The following is a 21405-nucleotide window of genomic DNA, read 5'->3' as shown; positions in this document are numbered from 1 at the left end:
CTGCTCAAACCTTTACTTTTAGTGCTTATTTGGATTCCTTTATGATTTATAACTACTGTAGTCTATATAACATAATATGAAACTGTCCTTAGGTAATTTTGCCTGATTGCTCAAATGTAGAAATGTATAGTTAGTTAAACCAGTACCTATTGTAATGTCTTGTAGAGGCGAGGGTACATAGAGGGCAATATTAGAATTTTTCGTTGGTACCATTTTCCTTCCAACTAGGATCTAGATAGTACATACCGATTCTTAACATCTTTCTGTAACCCAAGAAGTACTTAGCTCACCCAATATACCCCTAAATTTTGAATCGCGACTACGGAGTACACTGGACACAGCTACACAAATTCTCAGGCTTGTCTCAGACTCTCCTCTTAGGTAAAGCTTTTTTGGTTCTCAACATCCCCTTGATTAATTGGACCTTAGTACCTAGAATGAGCAAGGGGCTGTGCGGCATGTAGCCATCACCTATATAGCCTAAAGTACTTTTTGAAGGGCAACTATGTACAAGAGGTAAGACTCCCAGCATATGTATCAGGTACCATGATATAGAGTGGTATAAACATCAACACTGATGGTACGTAGTTCGAGTGATCTTAGCATATGTCATTCATAATAAATATGAACCATTCTCCATGATTCGCTATTATCAACTACTTGAGGGGTCAACCAGCTATGCCAGTCTTACCCAGGCTTGCCCACCACAGGGAAGAACTTTCCATGTGATGCAGTGTCTCGTCATGAATCTCCATGAGCTGAGGAAACCCCATCTGATGTCACAATAGTATGCTTGGACATTTGTGGAGGAAGATTTCAACGGTAGTATTCGGAGATTTTTACGCATACAACTCTGTGCATGCCCGTCAGCCAACTGAAAGACATATATTAAGCTTTCCAAGTCCAGCAACTACTTCCGGATCGACCACTAGACGAGCACTTTGGAGAGGAGAATGCGGAAAAATCAAAATTCCTTCAAAGTTCGGTGGCTCAATCGCCCCTACATTGTCAACCATCAATGGAGCGCTACAAAGTATGAGGCATGGAGATAGGTATGAGAGTCGGTATATTTCCTGCTTGCCTCTTTTCTTCTCTTCTGCGAAGCGCTTAAGAAGCACCGAAAAGATCGTAATAATAGTCATCGTCCAGGCCATCTCGGGAAGGAACCTTCGGAACCTCCCCAGGAAAAGTCGCGTCTTCAAAGCGCACATTGAATAGGCGGATCTTCAGCCCGTAGTCGCTGACAACATTGATCAACTTGTTAGAGTCTGCTGTTATAGGCCTCTGATTCAGCAACATAAGCAACCCGTCGAGCCACTCAGATGCTATGCTCGGGGTTTGAGGGCGGAGAGTCAACAAAACACCCTCCTTTGACTTGCTGATGGAACGAGCATGACTATGACCCTTCGATGGGCCCCTTGTAGATGAGAAGCATTCAATATACCCATGGATGGTGATTTTAGTCGAAGATACAGAAAGGGGTGCGATTTTCAGGGTAGACGAAGACGAAGCGTCAGCTGATGCTGAGATGTTGGAAGCCACAGACGAAACAGCCGACAAATCAACTGGTTGATGAGATAGTCAACAGACAGGTTCAATTAAAACGAATGAACAGAGGGGATCCGAACCTTTTCCCGGGAGAGAATCGAGGTCTATCTTGCCATTTCCTAGCGTCTCAAAATCCCCGTAATGCAGGAATTTCCGGTTATGGGACAATTGTACATATCGGTAAGAGACATTTTCGACAGAAGACGAGTCTGTATGGGTAGTGGCCTCAACAGGAAACCAGCAGCCCTGCAGAAGGCAACGGATCCTTTGTTCCTTGACAAATTGGAGAGCCTCGTGATGGAGTTCTTCGCGGACCTGTTGCAGATGTTGCCTCCAAACGTCTTCATACGTGAGCTCTAAGAGTTCCATCTGCAGATCTCGAAGCCGACGGTATTCGAAATTGACTATCTCATCTTCCACATCTTGCACTTCCTTTGTTCGAGTTGCCCCACCAACAACCGACTCAACAAGAATTCGAACCAGCTCAGCAATTTTTGCGAAATCATCGACGTCTGCATTGGTGGTCTTCCATAACCGGACGAAAGCTTGCAATGCCGCGACGTGCAAGCGTGTCCAGTGCAGTAGTAGAGGCTTGAACAGCCGGTCAAGGTTGGCGCGAGACTCTAAGACCAGATAGTTCTTTGAATCCTCTATCTCGGATTTCTCAATCTCAAAGTGCTCGTATAGGATTGAAGTTACCGCCAAGGAAGCGCGGGCAATCGGACACCGTTTCTGGCCTGGTTTTGCTGACTGCTCCAACAGCATTTTTCGGAACTCGCTTCGATGATTTCTGACATAATCCGCAAGATCCATCATTCCCAGGAATCCCATCTCTTCAAACTGAGCTATTGGATTTTCTGATTCGAACCCAAGCCGCCTCCACTTTTCTGAATTGTGCTTTCTAGAACGCCGCAACTCAGCGTCACTATCAACCTTTTCGTCAACGCTCTTCTCCTGGTCACTAGCAAGGTGTATTCCTTTCAATGCTCTCCTATGCTCTGGTTTCTCTAGATCCAGGGGAATATCTCGCCACCTCCTAAGTAAAACCTTTGTGAGAGATTGGAACTCTATCAAAGGATGAGCGTGGTCTTGCAACGTTGTACCTTGCATGAGAGCGTAAACTGCTCGAATTACCCCTAGATCTTGAAGTCTTTGTATGAACCTGGGCCATTCTAGCTCGGAGTCATTTGCGATGGAGTCACGCATAAGCGAGTTGATGAGTTGAAGCGCATTCGCACATAGTGCGTGATCCGCAGACGAGAGTCTATTGACAAGCATCTCGAGGAATTGTGGATAGATTGCAAGTGCGGGTTTCAGGGCGCGAAACCCGAAAGCATCAGTCTGTGGTGGACGCCCTCCCGTGTACGGATGGGATACAATGGATACTAAGATAGACATTGCGCCGCGCAAAATGTTGACCAGAGGCTGCGTCACAATAAGCTGGACAATCTAGAGGTAGGGGCCAGAACGCTTGTTAGCATTGAAGCAAGCCATGAGACTTTGCTATCTTTATGGCGGCGATTTTCAGAGACCTACTCTTTCCACCAACTCTTGGTCAACTAAGTCCCATCCTTTATCTACTTCCAAGAGCCTTGCGAAGCTTGTCAAACTGTAAGCCAGCGTATTTCCAGTTGCATGTAATGTCAATTCGCGCAGTTTGGTCAGCCCCCCTTCAGCAATGAAAATATCAGCAAACGAAGGGTCTCCAATGCTGCCTTGAAGCTTAAAAACTGCCATCTTGCGCACCGCATCCTCTTCACTCCCCAATCGCTCGACTATGTCATGAATATTACCCTCCATCTCAAACGAGTTGCTCCGTGTGTGATCGACCGTCGTAGTATGCCATCGGATATCCAAGAATCCAAGAATCAAAATAGGTAGCAGTCACCATCCATATATTTGCAATCTAAAACAAAAAGAACGAAAAAAAAAAGAAAGAAAGAAAGAAAGAAAGACAGAAGAAAAACACAGAATGTGATGATTTGTGAAACTAGGTGAATCTGCAGCAACTTCCTGGTCCGCTGGCTCATTTATGGCCAGGTGATGCCTCCATAGATTACTCCGCACTTTGAAGTGAATTCAGGGGCGTCACCTGACTTAAGAAGGTCCCTGAAGTTGTCTCACGATAGGGAAATAACTTATTCTGTCCAACACACTACCAACCCATATTTGCTTCTAGGAAAGCTCCAGGAAATATTAACCATATAGCAAAATTGAAGTGCACCGAGTAAAGCGAGCAATCAAGATACATGATTTATTTATGTGAGCGTCTCATCCCTAACGCTACACTTGGAGCTTCGAGCTTCGGATCTGGCACAGATATTGAGAAGCCAGCAAGCTGCCTCTAGCGACCAAACCTCATCTGAGCCCCAGCGTAGTGCCATAAACCCCTGAGAAAACCCTGATATTCGACAGCTTCACCATAACTAGTAACGCCGCTACTTTTACCACCGGTGCAAAACATTTCAGTCAGGCGAATATGCCAGGGAGGATATCCATCCAGTTTCAGAAAGGGCGCGAACACTAATAGTAAATCTGGTTCTGGCTTCACTGCAATAGCGGGGTGAACAGCAGTCGTTCGTCTGTCACCAATGCTCGATGAGGCTGGCTGCAATGGCTGCGTTGTAATTTCGCTAACCTCTGCATCCACCAATTCCATGGTGATATCCCCTGGTGACAGTTTACCATTCTGTGACATCTCCGCTAGCGTTTGAGTCAGATCAACTATGGTTTCTCTCCCATCGGTAGCTGATAGCAGAAGCAGGGTAAGAGAGTCAGTATTGACTCTACGGGCCGTATCATGATCAAGAGATGGCTCATATACAGAATGATGAGGAGCGAAAAGCCGCAGGGTTGGCTGCTGAGGGAGTGAACCGTAATATGAAGCGAATTTGCTCGCAACCACCTGATGCAGCATCGGGATGCATGATTTCAGGATCCCTAGAGGACGGTCAGCTACTCATCTACCTCAGAGCGCTTGAGGAAACCAGAATGCCGAGTGTGAAGTGTCTTTACATACCGCTCTTCTCATAGACACTCAGCATGGGTATACCAGCGCTAACACTCCAAGCAGCCAGTTCTGCGACTTCGTCCATCAGAATCGCAAGCGCATCATCTTCCTTACGCAATGATAAAACAACGGTCAGATGTCCCGGCAAACGTCTTAGGCCCTTGACATCTTTTCGTATCAATTCCGGTGTGCGGTGATGATAATAGACGATTGCAAGAACCCGATCCACAAGGGCATGGTAGCTCTGAACTAGACGAAGGATAATCCCATAGACAATATGAATGAAGGTGTAGGTAAGTTGATGCAGCTGAGACTTCAAGAATGTTCGAATGGGAGCTTTTCGGGGGGCTTTCTTCTGTCGCTGTAGTGGCCGACGTGCAAGTTCTGATGGATCCGGCAGATATGGCTTCAGGATATTTTCGCGATCGGCAGCAGTAAGTGCGGTCCCTTGGGTGCGAATAGTGTCCCTCAGTAATTCTCTATCACGTGCTAGGGCCATGGTTGCTCGAGGAGTGCATCTGTTCAGCAGGAGCAATAAGTGGAGAAAAGAATCTTGATCTCTTGAATTGCTTGGGGGTAAAACTTGGGGGCAATCACTTTCTGCGGCGAGGTTGAGCAAGCAAATGTTGTATTAGTTGTCCACGTTTTTGCAGTGGCGCATGGACCTGATTTTATTGTACAGAGTAGATAACTTGTACGTACAGAACAGGCAGTAGGAGCGACAGACAGCGCCACAGTAATGATCATAGCCGTTGAAGAAGGTTATATTTGGAAGGGGCGCAGTACGGAGTAGTACATGTGTATACTCCGCACCTTCCGTCGTAACTACTTTGTAATTAAAACATGTGGCCTTCGTACTACCGTACGGATTATCTACCTACCGGGTATTTTCCCACTTGAGTTTCTCAGTCGCAGGCAGATAGCAGTTAAACAGAAGGTAAGGTACCTCCTAACTACCAGTACCTAGGTGTTTGATTGCAGCTCTAAACAATGATAGGTCCCTAGGTAATAATTAGGTCAAGCATACCCCGTACAGTACGATAACTGTCGAAATCCCTTGAAATCAAAGGCTGCGCCTGGCCTCATTTAATCTACAATAAGCATGTATTTTTAAGAATGCCTGTCCGTCCATTGGCAAACTATACACGGTATTGCAGATTAGAAAAAGGAGTTAAATGCTAGCTATGTAGCTGCCAGTAGCTTGGATGTTATTGTGTCCCAATGCATATAAAGGTGACGTGGAGTTCACAGGGGCTGAACAAAAAGGGTGTAAGGCAGGTAGAAGAAAATGCCATGTTCTTTCCGAAGTTTACCTTGGTCGACTTTGGACTTATCTTTCACAACATAACTTATGGTATATTTCAATGCTACGCCAATCGATCTGATGGTCAATTGCAACCCGTTATCTGCGGCCTTGCTGTTCCCTGTTGACGAGGATCATCCCATGCCGCAAAGATGTCGGACAATGTGTCCATAACGCCCCAGTCAATCCCCGCGTCCCGATCTATCTTTCCCAAGGGCCCCAATTTTACTCTTTCTGACTTCTCCAGCCGCGATTACATCGTCAAAGAGTTCATTGAGGCACTTTCTGACAGTACTACCTCAAATCGACGTTCTACGCTTGGACCTGGTCCCGGCAACCAGCTTTTTGATCCCAAACCACTAATTCGAGCATTCGAGCATGCTCAACGGCGACTTGGTGAACTTTCTGGTGATCTGGAAATCAAAGAGAACGAGCTATCGGCTGCAGCTCGGAGAGCTGAGGCACAGCATGCGCAAAATCTCGGCACATTGGGGAGAAAGTTGAAGCAGACCATCGATTCCTTTCAGCAATTGGATACATCTCTAAATGGAGCAGGACTATCGGGAGGCGAACTCCCTGGGGCGACCGGGAATATGGCTGTCGAAACAGGAAGAAGGCTAGAGGAGTTAGACCGACAGAGACGCCGAGCGCTTGATGCTCATTTCCTGATTCAATGTTGGGATGGAGTAAGTAACAGAGGAGAGATAACACTCCTAGAGAACTTAAGGAAGTCGGGGACTGGTGAAGCCAAAGTCAGGTCGGCGCATATTGCGCGACAGTTGCTCAGGATAAGTCAAAGACTCGATCCCCGCAGTTGGGATGAATTGAGAGCGAAGAAAGACGACCTGTACCGGAATGACGACATTTCTGTTGACGAGGGCACAAGAGGGAACATCAATGGTATTCATCGAAACACGAGAGAGATAATTGAAAAGTTCTCCGAGACTCTCGAGAAAGATCTTCTGAAACAGTTCGATGATTTCTACCGCAAGGCAAATTTCGAGGGCATGAGAGACTGCGCGACTGTGCTTCAGGACTTCAGCGGAGGCGCAAGTGTGACCGCCTTGTTTGTTAATCAACACCAATTCTTCATTGATCGAAGTCAGCTAGTGACAGAAGAACTGGGCGGGGATTTGGACAGCTGGGAACAATTGGCTGATCCTGACGCCGAACCCCTGAAAGTCGAACCGAGCCTCCAATCGCTAGTTGATGAGGTTAAGGTGGTCGTGCAGGAAGAATCAGCCATCATCAAGCGAGCATTCCCTTTCTATGAGCAGGTGCTGGGCAAATTCTTACAACGCGTCTTTCAGCAGTCCATCCAGCAGAGACTGGAAATGGTTCTGGAGAAAGCTAATGGCATCTCGTCTTTAGCCTTCCTCCGATCGCTGCAAAGTTCTCGCAGCTACATCAGCGGCTTGGTCGATGATCTCAAGGCTCACGGCTTGACTGAACATCCAGACCCTGTTTCGTCTCAAACAGCCTTGATTTTAGATCAGCAGCTGGAGGATTTGTTCGTGCCATACTTTGTTGGATCATCATACATCGAAAGGGAGAAAAAATCTCTCGAAGAGTTGTACACGTCATTGTTGTTCAGGTTTACTACTTTTCATGCTCGGAGGAAACGAGCAGCGACGACGTTTATGGCATCGATTTCCAAGTCTGGAACTGAGCTCCTTTCTTCTGCTCGGGACGCTTACGTCAATCGCCTTGAGTCCTCGGAATTCACGCCCACTCAAAAGAAGATGCTCCTTCAGTTGGCCGGGTTGAAAGACCAAAGCGACTCTATGAAGCCCACTGAGATCAAGCTGATGGAGAAGGATGGTCTCCCTAATATCACCTATGCCAAGAGGATGTTGAAATGGCTGGCTGAAGCAGTTGGACGGGGCTTGGAACTGGGCGCCACCAGCGAGACACCAAAGGATGTGTCTGCTTTGTTGAGTCTGCTGTTGTCTTTGATGGGCGAGGGCTATGTCGAGGTGTGTCTTGACGCTGTCTTGGAGTCCGCAACTTCTCAGGAGTCTGCAAGGGCAGAGCCTGATTTTGGCTATCTTACTGTGGTCAAAAGCATCGTCAGCATCACCAACTTGATGGTGATGTGTATACAAACGTTGCTAATTCCTCTTGCAACTCCAAGTATAACAATTCGCCGGGAAATGGAGAAGAAGACAAATACAGCGACTTTACGCATAGAAGATAAAATAAACGCGATTGAACAGAAGGTCATTGACACGGCCTTGATGTGGATTAGCAGGTTACTTTCGGGACAGAAGAAGAATGATTTCCGGCCCAAGGAAGGAGACAATGCAGCTTGGTTGGAAATGTTACACACACCAGTAAGTCACTGAGATGCTGAAATGTCAATCTTTCACCCGAGGATTACATTGACCTTGTCCTAGACGTGTGCATCAATATGTGCCTTCTTAACCCGTCTGCATGATACCATCGCGGCAACGCTATCCTCCAGTGGGTCCAACTTTCGTCATTTACTGACAGAGATTGCACTTGGGACCCGGAGTCATCTCCTCGAACATTTTAAGCGATATGCCGTCAACGGGGCCGGGGGTCTTATGGTCACTAAGGACATGACACAGTATGCAGATCTGCTCAAGTCTTGGGACATCGACGAACACATCAAAGGACCAGGTGGTTCACTGGACGTTCTGCTAGAAGTAGGCAGTCTATTCGTCATTGGGCCAGAAGCTTTACGGGAGAGAATTCGTGCAGGAGCCAGCTCTAATGCAAGCAGACGGCCAGGGACTAATCGTACTGAGACTGAACGGGGACAGGAGCTAGTAGGAACTGGCCAGATCGAGCCAGGCCTTAGCGTACAGGAGATCAGAGCTTATGTGTCTCGCAGGGAGGATTCCAGCACTACAGCAATGCAAAATGTGCTCAACCTCCTGTGATTCCATGGACTGTTCGCCTTCTAGTGGCAGGTGCCTCCTTCTATTGCTCTGAAAATCCATTGATTGAAATAGCATCTTCCATCACTCATTGTTCATTCTGAAGATTAGTCATTTTCAGCTTGCAATGAAAGCATTTGGGCTCTGATCCCTGCTTGGGCACTATCTTCTTGCCTGAGGCGTACATAGTGATGACCTAGGAGAAAAGGACAGCTCTAGGAACCTCGACGTTTCAGAGACTCGAAAAAGACGTAGTTGAACAAAACACTAGTCGTATCATGATCTTCCTAAGCTGCAGTTTTCTTTCCATCATCAACTGGTACGAGTGAGGGCCACAGAAGAATGTTTTTGAAAGGCGAAATTCCTAAATAACAAGTGTAGCGCAGATGAAAGATTGCTAGTTATTACTGTGATTGAATGATGGCCTTGCCAGATGCTTTGATCTATCGTTAATCAGGCATGATCATACCTTTTTCAGCCCATACCTTCCGTGAGACCATATCATTTGGCTAGCGAATATTTACGCATCTGCAGAGTAGACCTTCTCCCGATACTACCACAGTTGAGACAGCCCTATATTGCTCCAATACGGCAGTCGCATATGAAACTCATGATCTTGGCGATGAAAGAAATTATTGCCCAGGTCATAACTCAGATTCATAATATATACTGATACCATCCAGACATCATAGGCGACTATTCTCAACTTTTTATCCTTCCTTGAAGGAGGTAAACTGAATATTATTACTATGACTAACTAATATCTATCCTATATTTTCCGAGAGTTCAGAGCAGACATCTGAGCTCAAAGCGTGCAGATAGAAGCTCAGCACGTGATCGGGCAGATAAGAGACCACGCAACTGGCGAGCTTCAAGGTATCAGCATGCAAGCGCGGCTCTGCACGCGTTGGTCACAAGAAGGCTCAATGCTTGACCACTCTTTTGCAATTCAACATCTCAGATTGTTATAGCAGAAATACTACATGTCCAGTATTCCTACTGTTGTGTTTGCTCTCACTCCCCGCTTACATAGGCCGCCTCGCAACCTTCCTGTCAGCTTCTTGCTGCCATTCTCTCTGACAATCTTCGTCAGTAGTCTTCGTGGATTGTCCTATGGTCCGCTACCATGATTACTCGATGGCTACTGATCACAAGCTTCCTGGCGCTAGCCATTCTATCACTGTCTAGTGCTGCGAAGAAGTCAGAACCAGAAATCACTCCGTCGTCGTTCGACAATGAACCCTTCTCATTGTTCTATTTCGAGGATACCGAAACAATACTTATGAACACACGGGATGGCAATCTTTTCCGCTCGTTCGATGGAGGTAAGGGCTGGGAACAGGTGGATGACCCAAATGGTAAAATGAAGAAGGGTGTGCGTTCCATCTGGCAACACCCGTTTGACAAGAATAGAGCCTATGCCCTGGGTGCGAATCGACGTCACTGGGTGACAAAGGATCAAGCTAAGACTTGGGAATCTTTCGAGGTCGACGGATATGCAGCAACCCAACACGAACCTCTCATTTTCCATGGCTGGGATTCTTCAAAGGTCATCTTCCAAAGCGATGAATGTATGGGGCGGTTTTGTATAGTGAAATCATACTATTCTACCGATGATTTCAAAACCGTCTCGCCACTACGGGTCAGTGCTGGTGGATGCGCGTGGGCTGTTGGACATCCACAATTCGCCGAAGGATTGAACCTTGAAGACGAACTCCGTGATCGCGTTCTCTGCATAGTGCCTGGCCTGAAAGTGCCATCCGCACATGCAAATCGCCTTGTGTACTCGGACGACTTCTTCAGAAGCGACGCGGAAGGGACGGAACTGAACATTCAACAGGGACGACCTGTTTCGGGTATCCTCAGCGCTGCTGCTGTCAAGAAGTTCTTCGTGACAGCAGCAAAATCCCAAGGGACAAATGAGCTGGCTCTTTATGTCACGCTGGATACCAAGGCCTGGCATCGGGCAGACTTTGGAGGTCATCGAGTGGAACAAGACGGTTATACACTGCTGGAAAGCACGAACTATAGCATGCAAGTGGACGTCCTGACTAGCCCCTCTAGCAACACCGGCATACTATTCACCTCGAACTCTAACGGTACCTATTTCACGCGTAATGTCGAACATACAAATCGTGATCGCTTCGGTCATGTGGATTTTGAGAAGATAGCAGATATCCAAGGTATTGTGCTGGTCAATACAGTGAAGAACTGGGACAAAGTCGGATCAGAAAATGAGAAGAAGGTTGTTAGCTCAATTAGTTTTGATGATGGACGGACTTTCCAGTCCCTCAAAGTTGGCGACAAGCAGTTGCATCTACATTCCGTGACCACTTTCGCCAACACAGGCCGTGTTTTCTCAAGTCCCGCTCCGGGCCTGGTGATGGGTGTTGGTAACACAGGCGACCACCTCAAAAAATACTCGGAAGGTAGCCTTTATGTCTCAGATGATGCTGGTGTGACTTGGCGCCATGCGCTTGACGGTCCATTCAAGTACGAGTTCGGTGATCAGGGTTCGGTGATAATGGCTGTCAGTGACAAGGGAACTACAGACGAAATTCAGTTCTCGATTGATCATGGGAAGGAGTGGCATTCTACCAAACTTCAACATAAGATTTACCCCAAGTTGCTGACAACGACGCCCGATTCTACCAGCTTGACTTTCCTTCTTGTTGGCTCAGAGGAAAGTTCGGGTACAAAACATGTTGTTTACTCCATCGACTTCCGCGGTCTTCATGAAAGAAAGTGTGAGAAAGATGATTTCGAAAAGTGGGCGGCAAGGTTGAACGAAAATGGTGAACCCGACTGTTTGATGGGACACCAGCAATTTTTCAACCGAAGGAAGGCCAACGCTGACTGTTTTGTGGACGAGGAATTCAAAGATCCGCAGCCCATTTTCGAACCATGCAAATGCTCATTTGAAGATTTCGAGTGCGACTTCAACTTTGTGCGCAGTGAAGACGGAAAGAGCTGTGTACCTGCAGCCCCACTAGTGCCCCCCGTAGGCAGGTGCCAGAAGCAGACCGATACGTTCATGGGACCGTCAGGCTGGAGGCTTATTCCAGGAAACACTTGCACTCGGGAGGGCGGCGAGAACCTCGATAAAGACGTCGAGCGGCCTTGCAAGGATGTAGTTAGCGCGCCTTCACACGACAAACTGATGGCACAGAAGCAGGTGTTTAATGACGCGAGACAATTTAGTGAGCAATATTATTACCTTGAACGTCAGGCAAGCAGCAGTGGAGATGATGAGACCGTCATAATGCTTACCAGCGAGGGTGAATTTTGGGTTTCTCATGATCATGGCAAAAATTGGGAACAACCTCTTAAGGGCGTGAAGATTGCCGCCATTGTCCCTCATCCTTACTACAGTGATGGGGCGTTTCTTCTTACCCGCGACAAACAGGCTTTCTGGACCGTCGATCGTGCCTATACCTTCAAATCCTTCGAAGCACCGATCCCACCTAATCAGGAGGGCCTGCCGGTCCTTTCTTTTCACCCCCAGTACAAGGACTGGTTGATTTGGACTGGCGCAGTTGACTGCGCTCACGGCGATTGCCACTCTGATGCTTACTTTAGCAAGAATCGGGGGGAGAATTGGGATCTTCTCCTCCGCTACGTCGGAAAGTGTGAATTCGAGAGCCGCGAGAACAGACCGGGCAGTGAAAAGCTTATATTTTGCCAGCAATATGAGAATGAGAACAAGAAAAACCACCTACAGCTGCTGTCTAGCGAAAACCTATTCTCTGACAGCCACGTTCATTTCAACGATGCGATCCGGTACGCTACAATGTCCGAATACATAATTGTAGCCTCGCGGGACCCGGACAATCCTGATTCGTTAGTTGCCAGCGTCAGCGTCGATGGCAGGACATTTGCGCGAGCCGAGTTTCCTCCAAATGTTGATGTACCCGTCAAAACGGCTTTTACTGTTCTGGATAGCTCGACTCATGCCGTTTTTCTGCATGTCACCGTGAGTGACGTCAAAGGAGCTGAGCATGGCTCAATTATCAAGAGCAACAGTAATGGGACGTCCTATGTCCTTAGCCTTAACGCGGCGAGCAGGAATGAATGGGGCTACGTTGACTTTGAGAAGATGCAAGGTCTAGAAGGAGTAGCGGTTGTGAACATCATCAGCAATGTGGAGGCCGTATTGAAGAAGGGACCAACCGCAAAGAAATTAAAAACAATGATCACTCACAATGATGGTGGCCAGTGGATGTTACTCCCTCCTCCAGCAAAAGACGCCGATGGCAAAAACTTTGGTTGTTCAGTCAAAGGTGGGAAAGGCAGTGGTCAATGCTCGCTTCATCTGCATGGCTACACCGAACGCCGAGATCCACGCGACACATTCTCTTCAGGGTCCGCCATCGGCCTCATGATGGGGATAGGCAACGTTGGTGCTCATCTGTCTGGCAAGGACGAAGCGGACACATTCATGACTCGGGATGGCGGGATAACCTGGAAGTCCGTAAAAAAAGGGCGATATATGTGGGAGTATGGCGATTCCGGGTCAGTGATTGTGATTGTTCCCGAGTTGCGACCAACAAAGGTCCTCTATTATAGTCTTGATGAGGGCGACAATTGGGAGCCCTATGAATTTTCGGAAGTCGAGATGCATATTTATCGACTGTCTACCGTTCCCTCCGACACTTCCAAGAATTTTCTTCTCTGGGGCAAAGAAGTGGAGTCCAATAGACTTGCCACGATTAACGTCGACTTCAGTGGTCTCCGGAAGAAGTCATGCAACTTGGTCGAAAATGGACAAGAAAGTGACGATTATTACCTCTGGGAACCCAAGCACCCCTTCCAGGAAGATAATTGTCTATTCGGCCATGTAGAACAGTACCACCGCAAGAAGCCGTCCTCTCAGTGCTGGAACAATTGGCGCGAACCTCATGTCCACAGTATCGGAAGGAACTGCACCTGCACAAGAGCTGACTATGAATGGTGAGCTTCTTCTCTTGATTTTGTTATTGGCATATCTGACCGCTATTACAGTAATTACAACTATGAGCCCCAGAATGATGGTAGTTGTGCACTAGTACCCGGCCTTCCCAAACCTGACGCATTAGCCGTGTGTAGGGAAGATCCTGATAGGGTCGAATACTGGGAGCCGACAGCGTACCGACGGATTCCACAAACTACGTGCGCGGGCGGGTTGATTTTAGACCATGTTGTTTCAAAGCCATGTCCAAGCAAAGAAAAGGAGTATGAGAAGAAGCATGGTATAAGTGGAACCGGCTTATTCTTCGCGATAATGATACCCATTGTGGCAGCAGCTGGTGTTGGGTATTATGTGTACGCCAAGTGGGATGGCAAATTTGGCCAGATTCGCCTTGGAGAGAATGCTGGTACCTACGAGGGCTTACTCTCGCGAGAGTCACCTATAGTCACTGTGCCAATCGCGGTTATTGCGGGTATTGTGGCTGTTATCAGAGCACTTCCTCTTCTTGCCATGAGTTTGTGGCGCAGCGCCAGCGGTTATGTGCGCCTTGGGCGCAACAGGGCTTATTCAAGGCCTTACGCATCGAGGGGCTCGTTTGCGGCCCGAAGAGGCGACTATACCAGTGTCGTCGACGATGAAGATGAGCTTTTGGGCGTCGATGACGCCGAGATTGATGAAGACGATGAGCTTTAATCAAGCTTGTATCTGCTACTGCCGAAGTCGATGAGGTTGTGAGATTACTTGTTTCCTTGACATGTACCCTGGGCCGGTTTAAGCCCTTGTTACAATTTTCAAGAGTCTTCAAGATATCGACATATTGGTAATTGAATAGAGTGAAATGTTGCTTCAGCTGAATACTGTTTCTAATGAAGGTCTTGTCTGCGAGTTTCTCAGTGCTATGACATCGGCTGCTGATCATTGTTGATTGATTTGTATGGTGCAGTGAATGCCTTCGCGTAATGAGACCCAACCCAATATTTGTATTTTGAATGAAGGCTTAGTTATGTCAGACCATTGCCATGAGCCTTATTAATGGGAGACAAAAATGCATCCAGATATCTAACCGATATGCATTGCCTGGCAAGTCCCACAGGCCTAGTGAGGCAAGTCATCCGGCCCGAATGAGTCTGGTAGAAGCTAAAGTGACAAGGGTCAATCGGAGCAGTTCCCAACTGTACGCAAACAAGCAGCAATGTGGAATAAAGAGTCGGCAATGAAAGGACTGCTTACCTCTCCCATTGTCCTCACAGCATAGTTTCCCTGCCCGTCATACATGAAAACAGGAAACGATGGGGGTGTAAATTCGCGCATGCTAAGTGGATAGGAAAGTGAGATGATCAGCGGGTTGCATTAAATTGCCTTCGAAAACCGACTAAGGCCAACCAAATATGAAAAGAGTACATATTTAGATCAATGCCACTAATAGAACCAGGCCGAGGTGAACGCAAAGTCGATAAGATTAGATCTAGGTCTGGTCCGGTAGCACTTACAATTGCCTGCACATACCACATGGCGATGCGCCAGGTGTGATATCAGTAGCGACTGCAACGGCCTTGAAGTCTTGGTGTCCGGCGGCCTGTATAACATCGGTCCATATGAGACTGCTCTTCTCACCAAGTTTCGAGGGCAACCGTATGCATTGACCCTAAGAAGCCATGTGGACAAGGAGACATCATCTCAAGTACTTACGACCGCGGTACCAAAAGCTACCCTTTCCGCACAGGTCCCAACAGGATATGCGACATTCTCGACATTGGCACCAGCAATATACTCGCCTGTCTTAGTGAGAACACAAGCACCAACGCGGAATTTGGAATAAGGACCTGCTCAATTTCAAAACTTGTCCCAATACGTAGGTGGTAAAGAAAGGGTTTCCATGTGATCGAGGAATGATGTTTGTTGTGGAACATACAATAAGCATTGGCCTTTGCAGCGATGGCCTTAGACGAGAGTGTCTCTAGTTCTTGCATTGTAAGACCTGAGAGTGTTGCCATAGTTAAGGACAAGTTTAGAGTAGGCAAGCGCACTTATAGAAGAACAAAAGAGCTTTGATGGACACGGGCTATCTAGATTGTAGTCGCAAAGTGAGATGCAAGGTCTCTAGTGGCGGTTCCGCAGCGAGCTGTTCCCAACTTTCTACCCCGCCTTCTGGAAAAAGTGGAAAGTCCTATAGAAAGGTGAAACAAGGTAAACTGTTAGATTGACCAAAGTTTGCATGAATGTATTCATGGAAAGCCAGTTTACACAATGATATTTCTTTCTATGCTGTGACCTATATATATGGTTTCCAAGCACCGAGTTTAGCGTCGTGGGTATTTGTGCCACAATTCAGAATGAAAGAACAAGAATTCCTGTTGAAAAGATGCCAATACCAGATTGGCCCAGAATGTTGACTGCCGTAAATTAGAAGAAGACAGAAGATCTACACATCAAGTGAGGTATCATAAACGCGAGCAAGCTAGAGGAAGGAGGGTTATCGGGGGTTGGGGGAAGTAAAAGTCAATGGGAAGACACGGGCAAGTAATGGACAATTATGCTCATGAGAAATAGTTCCGCAGCCCTTCATATATGGTGAAGATGAACGCTGAGCTGGGCGCAGAACGAGCACATGTAATACCGCAGCCTCGATACAATGCCCTCAGCCCCTGCTGCTTCCATAAAGCTCTGCCAACACTCCAGAATGTTTGCCTATGACCACGATTTCCTGAACTATTGATGTCCTCGGTCTGCATCCGCGATTTGACTGTATCAGCCGGATAGAAAAGGAAATTGTAGCTTATACCCGCTGCGGCCCCTGCGATCATTTGTTGATAGATTGGAAGTGACTCAGAGTCGCGAGGCGACGCTGTTGAATGGTATTTTCGAAAGAAAGCGGATACTCCTTCATAGCCTCCAAACCAGGCAGCTCCTCCTCCGGTCTCACGGATCAACGTTCCCATCTGCCCCCTCCAGAAACCAAGAATACCGTCCTGACGAAATATAGCGGCGACGAGAGTCAATGGCCCGGGAATCTTGCTGCTAGAAGCTTCAAGTGGTACCTGCATTTTGCATTTGACGAGCTCAATAGGGGTAAGTGCAAGCGAGGTGATAGACCCGGAAGCAGCACCACTAAACAATAGAGCTGAGAAAGGCATAGAATCCGCCGTAGGGTAGCATGTGGCCCTTAGAATATCCTGAATGATGCGATAGCTGAAAAAGAGGCAGCTATTCTCTACGGCAGCACCTGCCATTGGAGCACTAATGCCTCGGTAGAGCCCTCGTAGACCATCCGCCTGAATTGATTGGCGGAAGCAGTCCAAAGGGCCTTGGTACCGAAGTGGAATATGAGCTGGTTGTGATTGAAGTCGCACTTTCACAGTGTCGAAAGGATATTCAATGACCTTGCCAGCCATTCCAGCTGCCTAGATGAATTTGAGTGTGAGCGATATTCGTTTAGACGTGAAGAAGCCAAGCGCTTACAGATCCAAAGATTATGTCTTTGAACGCCTCGAAACCTTGGTTAGGCGGCAGGACAGGCAGCTCCATTGATTTCTCATTGTCGATTGCAAGCACATGTTCTGCGGCCGCCATTAAGGTTCAGGGAACGAGCTGCTGAGCTCTGAAGTGCAGGTGATGGAAGACGATAAGCTGCGAAAGAGATAGAAAAGCGAAGGGATGCAGTGTAAGACTTATTGGTGAAGCATTGTATAGGTCCGATTTTCCAGAGGAGAAGGAACGGGAGGGGCGGTGTATATGGATTGGATTGATTTCGAATTAACTTCTGTGCCCGATCAACACTCGGTGAAGCCGCTAAGTGCGCATCGCTTATGAGTGGGAATAGGCCTCAAAGGCCAATGCACATGATTGATTCAGAGACTGTGGTGGAGACTTGTATCTGTGGCGCTCTATTGCGACCGTAAATCTCGCGAACGGGAGGTGAAATGAGGCAGGTTCGATTGAGGCATTTCTTTTTTAGGCGCCATGGTGGGGATCGGACCACCACTTCAGCCGAGATCCGGTTATCTGATCCGTCTAAGATAACTTTTTCCAAAAAAAATTGCGAGCCGCTAATAAAAATTGGTCACTGAAAGATCGTAGTTTTATTAAGGTAGTGCCACCACTACAACTATTTCGTACTCTGCTCCGTACTGCCCGGAGCCCTTTTTCCCTCGCAGACCAGGGCCAGCTCTTCTCCTCATTTTGTTATAGACCCGTCCTTCCATAGTTTTTTCATAATTCTGCTGACAATGTCGTCGCCAATCCCAACCTCATCTGTCAACCCCGTCAAGGGTATGAGAAAGAACGGTACGACCCGACCTCATCCCCTCGGTCTCTTACATTACCGTACTGTTTCTTGAAGAGTTTTCAGCTGTTCTGCTATCGCCTCGAGCTGCTCCAGCTGACATAACTATCCGTTTCCACAGGCAAAAACTGGCACGATTCCAAGAAACCATTTCGTCCCACTTCAGGCCTGACAAGCTATGAGAAAAGGTTGGAAGCACGCAAGCGTCAGGAGGCGGTTAAGGAACACGAACGTGAGCTAAGGGAAGAAAAAGAGGCTGAACGGAAGGTAGGGAGAAGACGCAAAGCTCTTCATGGACTTTCTCCGTTGCTGACGATACTGGTCAGGCCCAAATACAAAAGATCAAGGATCGGAGAGCTGCCAAGGAAGAAAAGGAACGCTACGAGAAAATGGCAGAAAAAATGCATCGCAAACGTGTTGAGCGGCTGAAGCGAAGGGAGAAGCGTAATAAGTTACTCCACTCGTGACAGCAGAAGAATCTCTCTCCGCTGTTGCTTCAGTGCCTGTCATGCATTATCTTCCTCCTACGGTCCTACCCGCAGTACATATCCACATTTGCGGCAGATACCAGGTTCTTTTCTTTTCCCTCAGTTCTTCAGTTCTTCAGATATTGCATTACTCGAGTAATTGGCGGCGATGCAGGAGTTGGGTTGGTTTTTAATTGTTTCAGTCTCTTCCTGACCTGATTTGTATGACATGCAATGTTTCGACGGAAGAATACCTCGGTGAATATAGGTCATGAATCAAAATGACATTTTCATAATCCGCATTTCCATCTTTTTGATGGCTTCTCAAGACACTTGCTCTATTAGAGCTCAACATATTGATCGGGGCGAGATCTCGCATGCTGCAGTTATGTCATTGAGGAGGGGTGGTTATTAAGCCCTAGAGAGTCTACAGCGCAAATCTAAATATTCTCATTCTGGGATCTGAAGGATGTCCGGCTGCGTTTCAAAGAAGAGAAATAGATCCGACGAAGGGTGCCCGTCGATTTGCACAGATGGGGCCGTCGCGGCTTACTCGAACAAAATGGATGTCTGGTACTCTCTCGTCCGACAAGCGCGGGTTCAAGACCCACCTACTCGATGACAACATTTGCTTCGCTCGCAGCGGACATAAGACAGTTGTCAGTACAGAAGGGCTTCCAAAGTACAATGAACTTGGCCCAATTTTTATTGTCTACTGGTTCAATGCATTTCGAGGAAATCGCGCGCACGATCGTCCAGCTGTCGAGACCCATCAGCCGGCTGAAATAGCGATAAAGACAGATACAGCTACCTTAGTCTCATTACAGCACTTTCCCGCCAAAGATGAATCGCTCCGTCACTCCTGCCGATGCCAGAGGCTCGTTGCCAATTTGGACGGGAGCGCAAGGGTTAGGCGAGGCTGATGATAAGCTGCTCAAGCCCACGACGCGCGAGACGACTCGATCGCGTTGGGGATCAGATTCTACCACGGGCTTGGTGTCTGGAAATGGAAAAGGCACTATACTTGGTGGGAAACATAACAACCAGAGGACTGATTTCCTGATGGCAAACGATGTACGCTCATTAAACGATCTAGAGCTCGTGAAGTCTAGAAGACAACAAGGAGAGGAGTAAGCTCGTTCCCAACGTCTATCGACAAACTATCTGACTTCAGCAAATGGCTTAGGTACTTACGATCCGCTCTGTCTACGATCGGCACTCTCGCAACAGATATTACACGCAGGTTGGATTATACATACTACAGTCTGCTTGAGAAGATCGCTGCTCTTACTTCAACATTTGCATCTTTTCAGGAACTCTCCGATTCCGCATCAACCATATTCGATGACTTTGAGCGGGAGACATCTGTGTTGGATGGCGATATTCGGAGACAGATTGGAGACCTGAAGGATTTTCAGCCCCAGATGCGAAAAATAGAAAGGCTAGAAGAGCGTATGCGATCGGGAAAAAAGAAAGCCGACGCACTTGGGAAGAGACTGGAAGCAATCCGCAACCAAATCGATCTTTGGGAGAAAAAGGAGGTGGAATGGCAGACACGAGTTGGTCGACGGCTTCGATTCTTCTGGGTTGTTGTTGCTCTTAGCGTACTGGTTTTCTTGGTCGTTCTCATCAGCCAGAAGTCCTCGGCAATCTGTGTTCCAGGATTTGAAAGTCCCGTACCCGTTGAAATGGGGGACAGACGTGCTTCTGCACTAGCCATCCAACTATCGGAGCCAGCTTCTGGCGAAGTATGCTCTCGAGATCGCTCTGGCAGCGGGTCTCGTCCGGGATGTTATCGGAAGTCCCATTCGGCCCCTACACCGACCTCTCCAACATTCAATGCAATGACAACTCGTGCTAGCTCGGATCCCTTAAGAAAACTTGATGAACTTTGATGGAAGATCATGCCAGCCGGCGACAGATGTTCTTGCTCAGGGTCATCATGCGTCACACTCTCATATTGTCGTTTTGAATTCATATTGTCAGGATACTCAACATGTGGGGAGAAAAGCTCCCAGAATTGAACGTGCGGCTTCACAAGGTTATCGTTTCAGCCACTTGCCTTCTTCTTCTTATCCTCGACAAGCTCGATGTTGGATTCGGGAATTTCCTTCCCATATAGTTCTAGAAGCCACTCTTGAACGTCCTCACTAACGTCACCTTGCACTGTGATTTCCTCGACCCCTGCGGGTGACTTCGTTACCGAGGAACCAGTAGCGAATTTCTTTCCCAGTTCCTTTGCAACTTTCTTGTTTTCCAAACCATGTACTTCCAACCCTGTGATAACGGTGACATGTTTGCGTTTATTGCGCTCAACACGCTTGATCTGAACCTTGGCCGCTGCCTTCCGCTCGGCGTCGCGTGCTTCAGCAGCAGCAGCTTTCGCTTCCTTCTTGGCGGCATCTTTGGCTGCACGCTCCCGAACGGATACTGACAGCTCAGACAGATTGGAGCTAAGGGCTTCTACACCAAGAATCTCAGTTGGCCTCTCACTGCTGGTGATAGGCGAAAAGATATGGACAAGCATACCTTCCGAGTACAGCCGCTGATATAAATCTGCATGATTATCCTTCAACCATTCTTCGCACTTCTTTGCGGTACCGCCGAATTCACAGTACTGGAAACACTTTCGAGTTAATATGCTGCAATTATCTTGATTACTGCTGCCCGCGCCCTGCTTCGATACGGCGAACGAGGGCAATTCAGGTGGACGTGCTGACAGGAAGGCTAAATGCCCGTACCTCTGGAGGAAGTGTGCAGACTAGAGATTGCGAGATTCAGTTTTGCAATTATAGGAATGGACCGAGCAGGGATATTGGCGTCGGATTGAGGGCCATGGGACTTACCACCACAATAGACAACTTGTTTGGCCTGAACCTCGGCAGGAGAATTTTGCGCTACTTCAGCCATCTTGATATGAGTTTCTGAAATCTAAGCTCAGGCG

At 47.6% G+C, this 21405-nt stretch overlaps 9 protein-coding genes across 9 annotated transcripts, besides 2 other annotated features; 4 read left to right on the top strand and 5 right to left on the bottom strand.

The window, feature by feature from the left end:
* Positions 1-1107: 1107 nt before the first annotated feature.
* On the bottom strand, positions 1108-3348 carry NFIA_096510 (ELMO/CED-12 family protein; the record flags this gene model as incomplete). The annotated part of the gene is made up of 3 exons (XM_001261925.1): positions 1108-1565; positions 1629-2997; positions 3085-3348. 3 exons carry the CDS (start codon positions 3346-3348, stop codon positions 1108-1110), a joined length of 2091 nt encoding a protein of 696 aa, XP_001261926.1.
* A 115-nt stretch (positions 3349-3463) lies between these two features.
* Positions 3464-3513: a microsatellite.
* Positions 3465-3512: a microsatellite.
* Positions 3514-3892: 379 nt separating the features above from the next.
* NFIA_096500 (ditrans,polycis-polyprenyl diphosphate synthase) lies at positions 3893-5057 on the bottom strand (the record flags this gene model as incomplete). Its single annotated transcript, XM_001261924.1, has 2 exons — positions 3893-4488; positions 4568-5057. 2 exons carry the CDS (start codon positions 5055-5057, stop codon positions 3893-3895), a joined length of 1086 nt encoding a protein of 361 aa, XP_001261925.1.
* Positions 5058-6013: 956 nt separating this feature from the next.
* Positions 6014-8767, top strand: NFIA_096490 (exocyst subunit SEC10; the record flags this gene model as incomplete). Its single annotated transcript, XM_001261923.1, has 2 exons — positions 6014-8194; positions 8258-8767. The coding sequence occupies 2 exons, from the start codon at positions 6014-6016 to the stop codon at positions 8765-8767; spliced, it is 2691 nt and encodes an 896-aa protein (XP_001261924.1).
* Positions 8768-9890: 1123 nt separating this feature from the next.
* On the top strand, positions 9891-14405 carry NFIA_096480 (vacuolar protein sorting/targeting protein 10; the record flags this gene model as incomplete). Its single annotated transcript, XM_001261922.1, has 2 exons — positions 9891-13714; positions 13766-14405. 2 exons carry the CDS (start codon positions 9891-9893, stop codon positions 14403-14405), a joined length of 4464 nt encoding a protein of 1487 aa, XP_001261923.1.
* A 459-nt stretch (positions 14406-14864) lies between these two features.
* Positions 14865-15706, bottom strand: NFIA_096470 (cytidine deaminase; the record flags this gene model as incomplete). Its single annotated transcript, XM_001261921.1, has 4 exons — positions 14865-15024; positions 15203-15288; positions 15402-15535; positions 15625-15706. The coding sequence occupies 4 exons, from the start codon at positions 15704-15706 to the stop codon at positions 14865-14867; spliced, it is 462 nt and encodes a 153-aa protein (XP_001261922.1).
* A 543-nt stretch (positions 15707-16249) lies between these two features.
* Positions 16250-17282, bottom strand: amcA (putative mitochondrial ornithine carrier protein AmcA/Ort1; the record flags this gene model as incomplete). Its single annotated transcript, XM_001261920.1, has 2 exons — positions 16250-17113; positions 17172-17282. The coding sequence occupies 2 exons, from the start codon at positions 17280-17282 to the stop codon at positions 16250-16252; spliced, it is 975 nt and encodes a 324-aa protein (XP_001261921.1).
* A 656-nt stretch (positions 17283-17938) lies between these two features.
* Positions 17939-18461, top strand: NFIA_096450 (CGR1 family protein; the record flags this gene model as incomplete). Its single annotated transcript, XM_001261919.1, has 3 exons — positions 17939-17996; positions 18116-18261; positions 18321-18461. The coding sequence occupies 3 exons, from the start codon at positions 17939-17941 to the stop codon at positions 18459-18461; spliced, it is 345 nt and encodes a 114-aa protein (XP_001261920.1).
* An 843-nt stretch (positions 18462-19304) lies between these two features.
* On the top strand, positions 19305-20356 carry NFIA_096440 (uncharacterized protein; the record flags this gene model as incomplete). The annotated part of the gene is made up of 2 exons (XM_001261918.1): positions 19305-19591; positions 19726-20356. The coding sequence occupies 2 exons, from the start codon at positions 19305-19307 to the stop codon at positions 20354-20356; spliced, it is 918 nt and encodes a 305-aa protein (XP_001261919.1).
* A 155-nt stretch (positions 20357-20511) lies between these two features.
* Positions 20512-21371, bottom strand: tma22 (putative RNA binding protein Tma22; the record flags this gene model as incomplete). Its single annotated transcript, XM_001261917.1, has 4 exons — positions 20512-20924; positions 20991-21078; positions 21203-21222; positions 21308-21371. The coding sequence occupies 4 exons, from the start codon at positions 21369-21371 to the stop codon at positions 20512-20514; spliced, it is 585 nt and encodes a 194-aa protein (XP_001261918.1).
* Between the last annotated feature and the right edge of the window lie 34 nt (positions 21372-21405).

The sequence above is a fragment of the Aspergillus fischeri genome, genomic scaffold (assembly GCF_000149645.3).
Source record: "Aspergillus fischeri NRRL 181 1099437636262 genomic scaffold, whole genome shotgun sequence".
NCBI lineage: Eukaryota > Fungi > Ascomycota > Eurotiomycetes > Eurotiales > Aspergillaceae > Aspergillus > Aspergillus fischeri.
The sequence above is the reverse complement of the archived record's forward strand: the minus strand, read 5'-3'. Positions and strand labels throughout refer to the sequence as shown.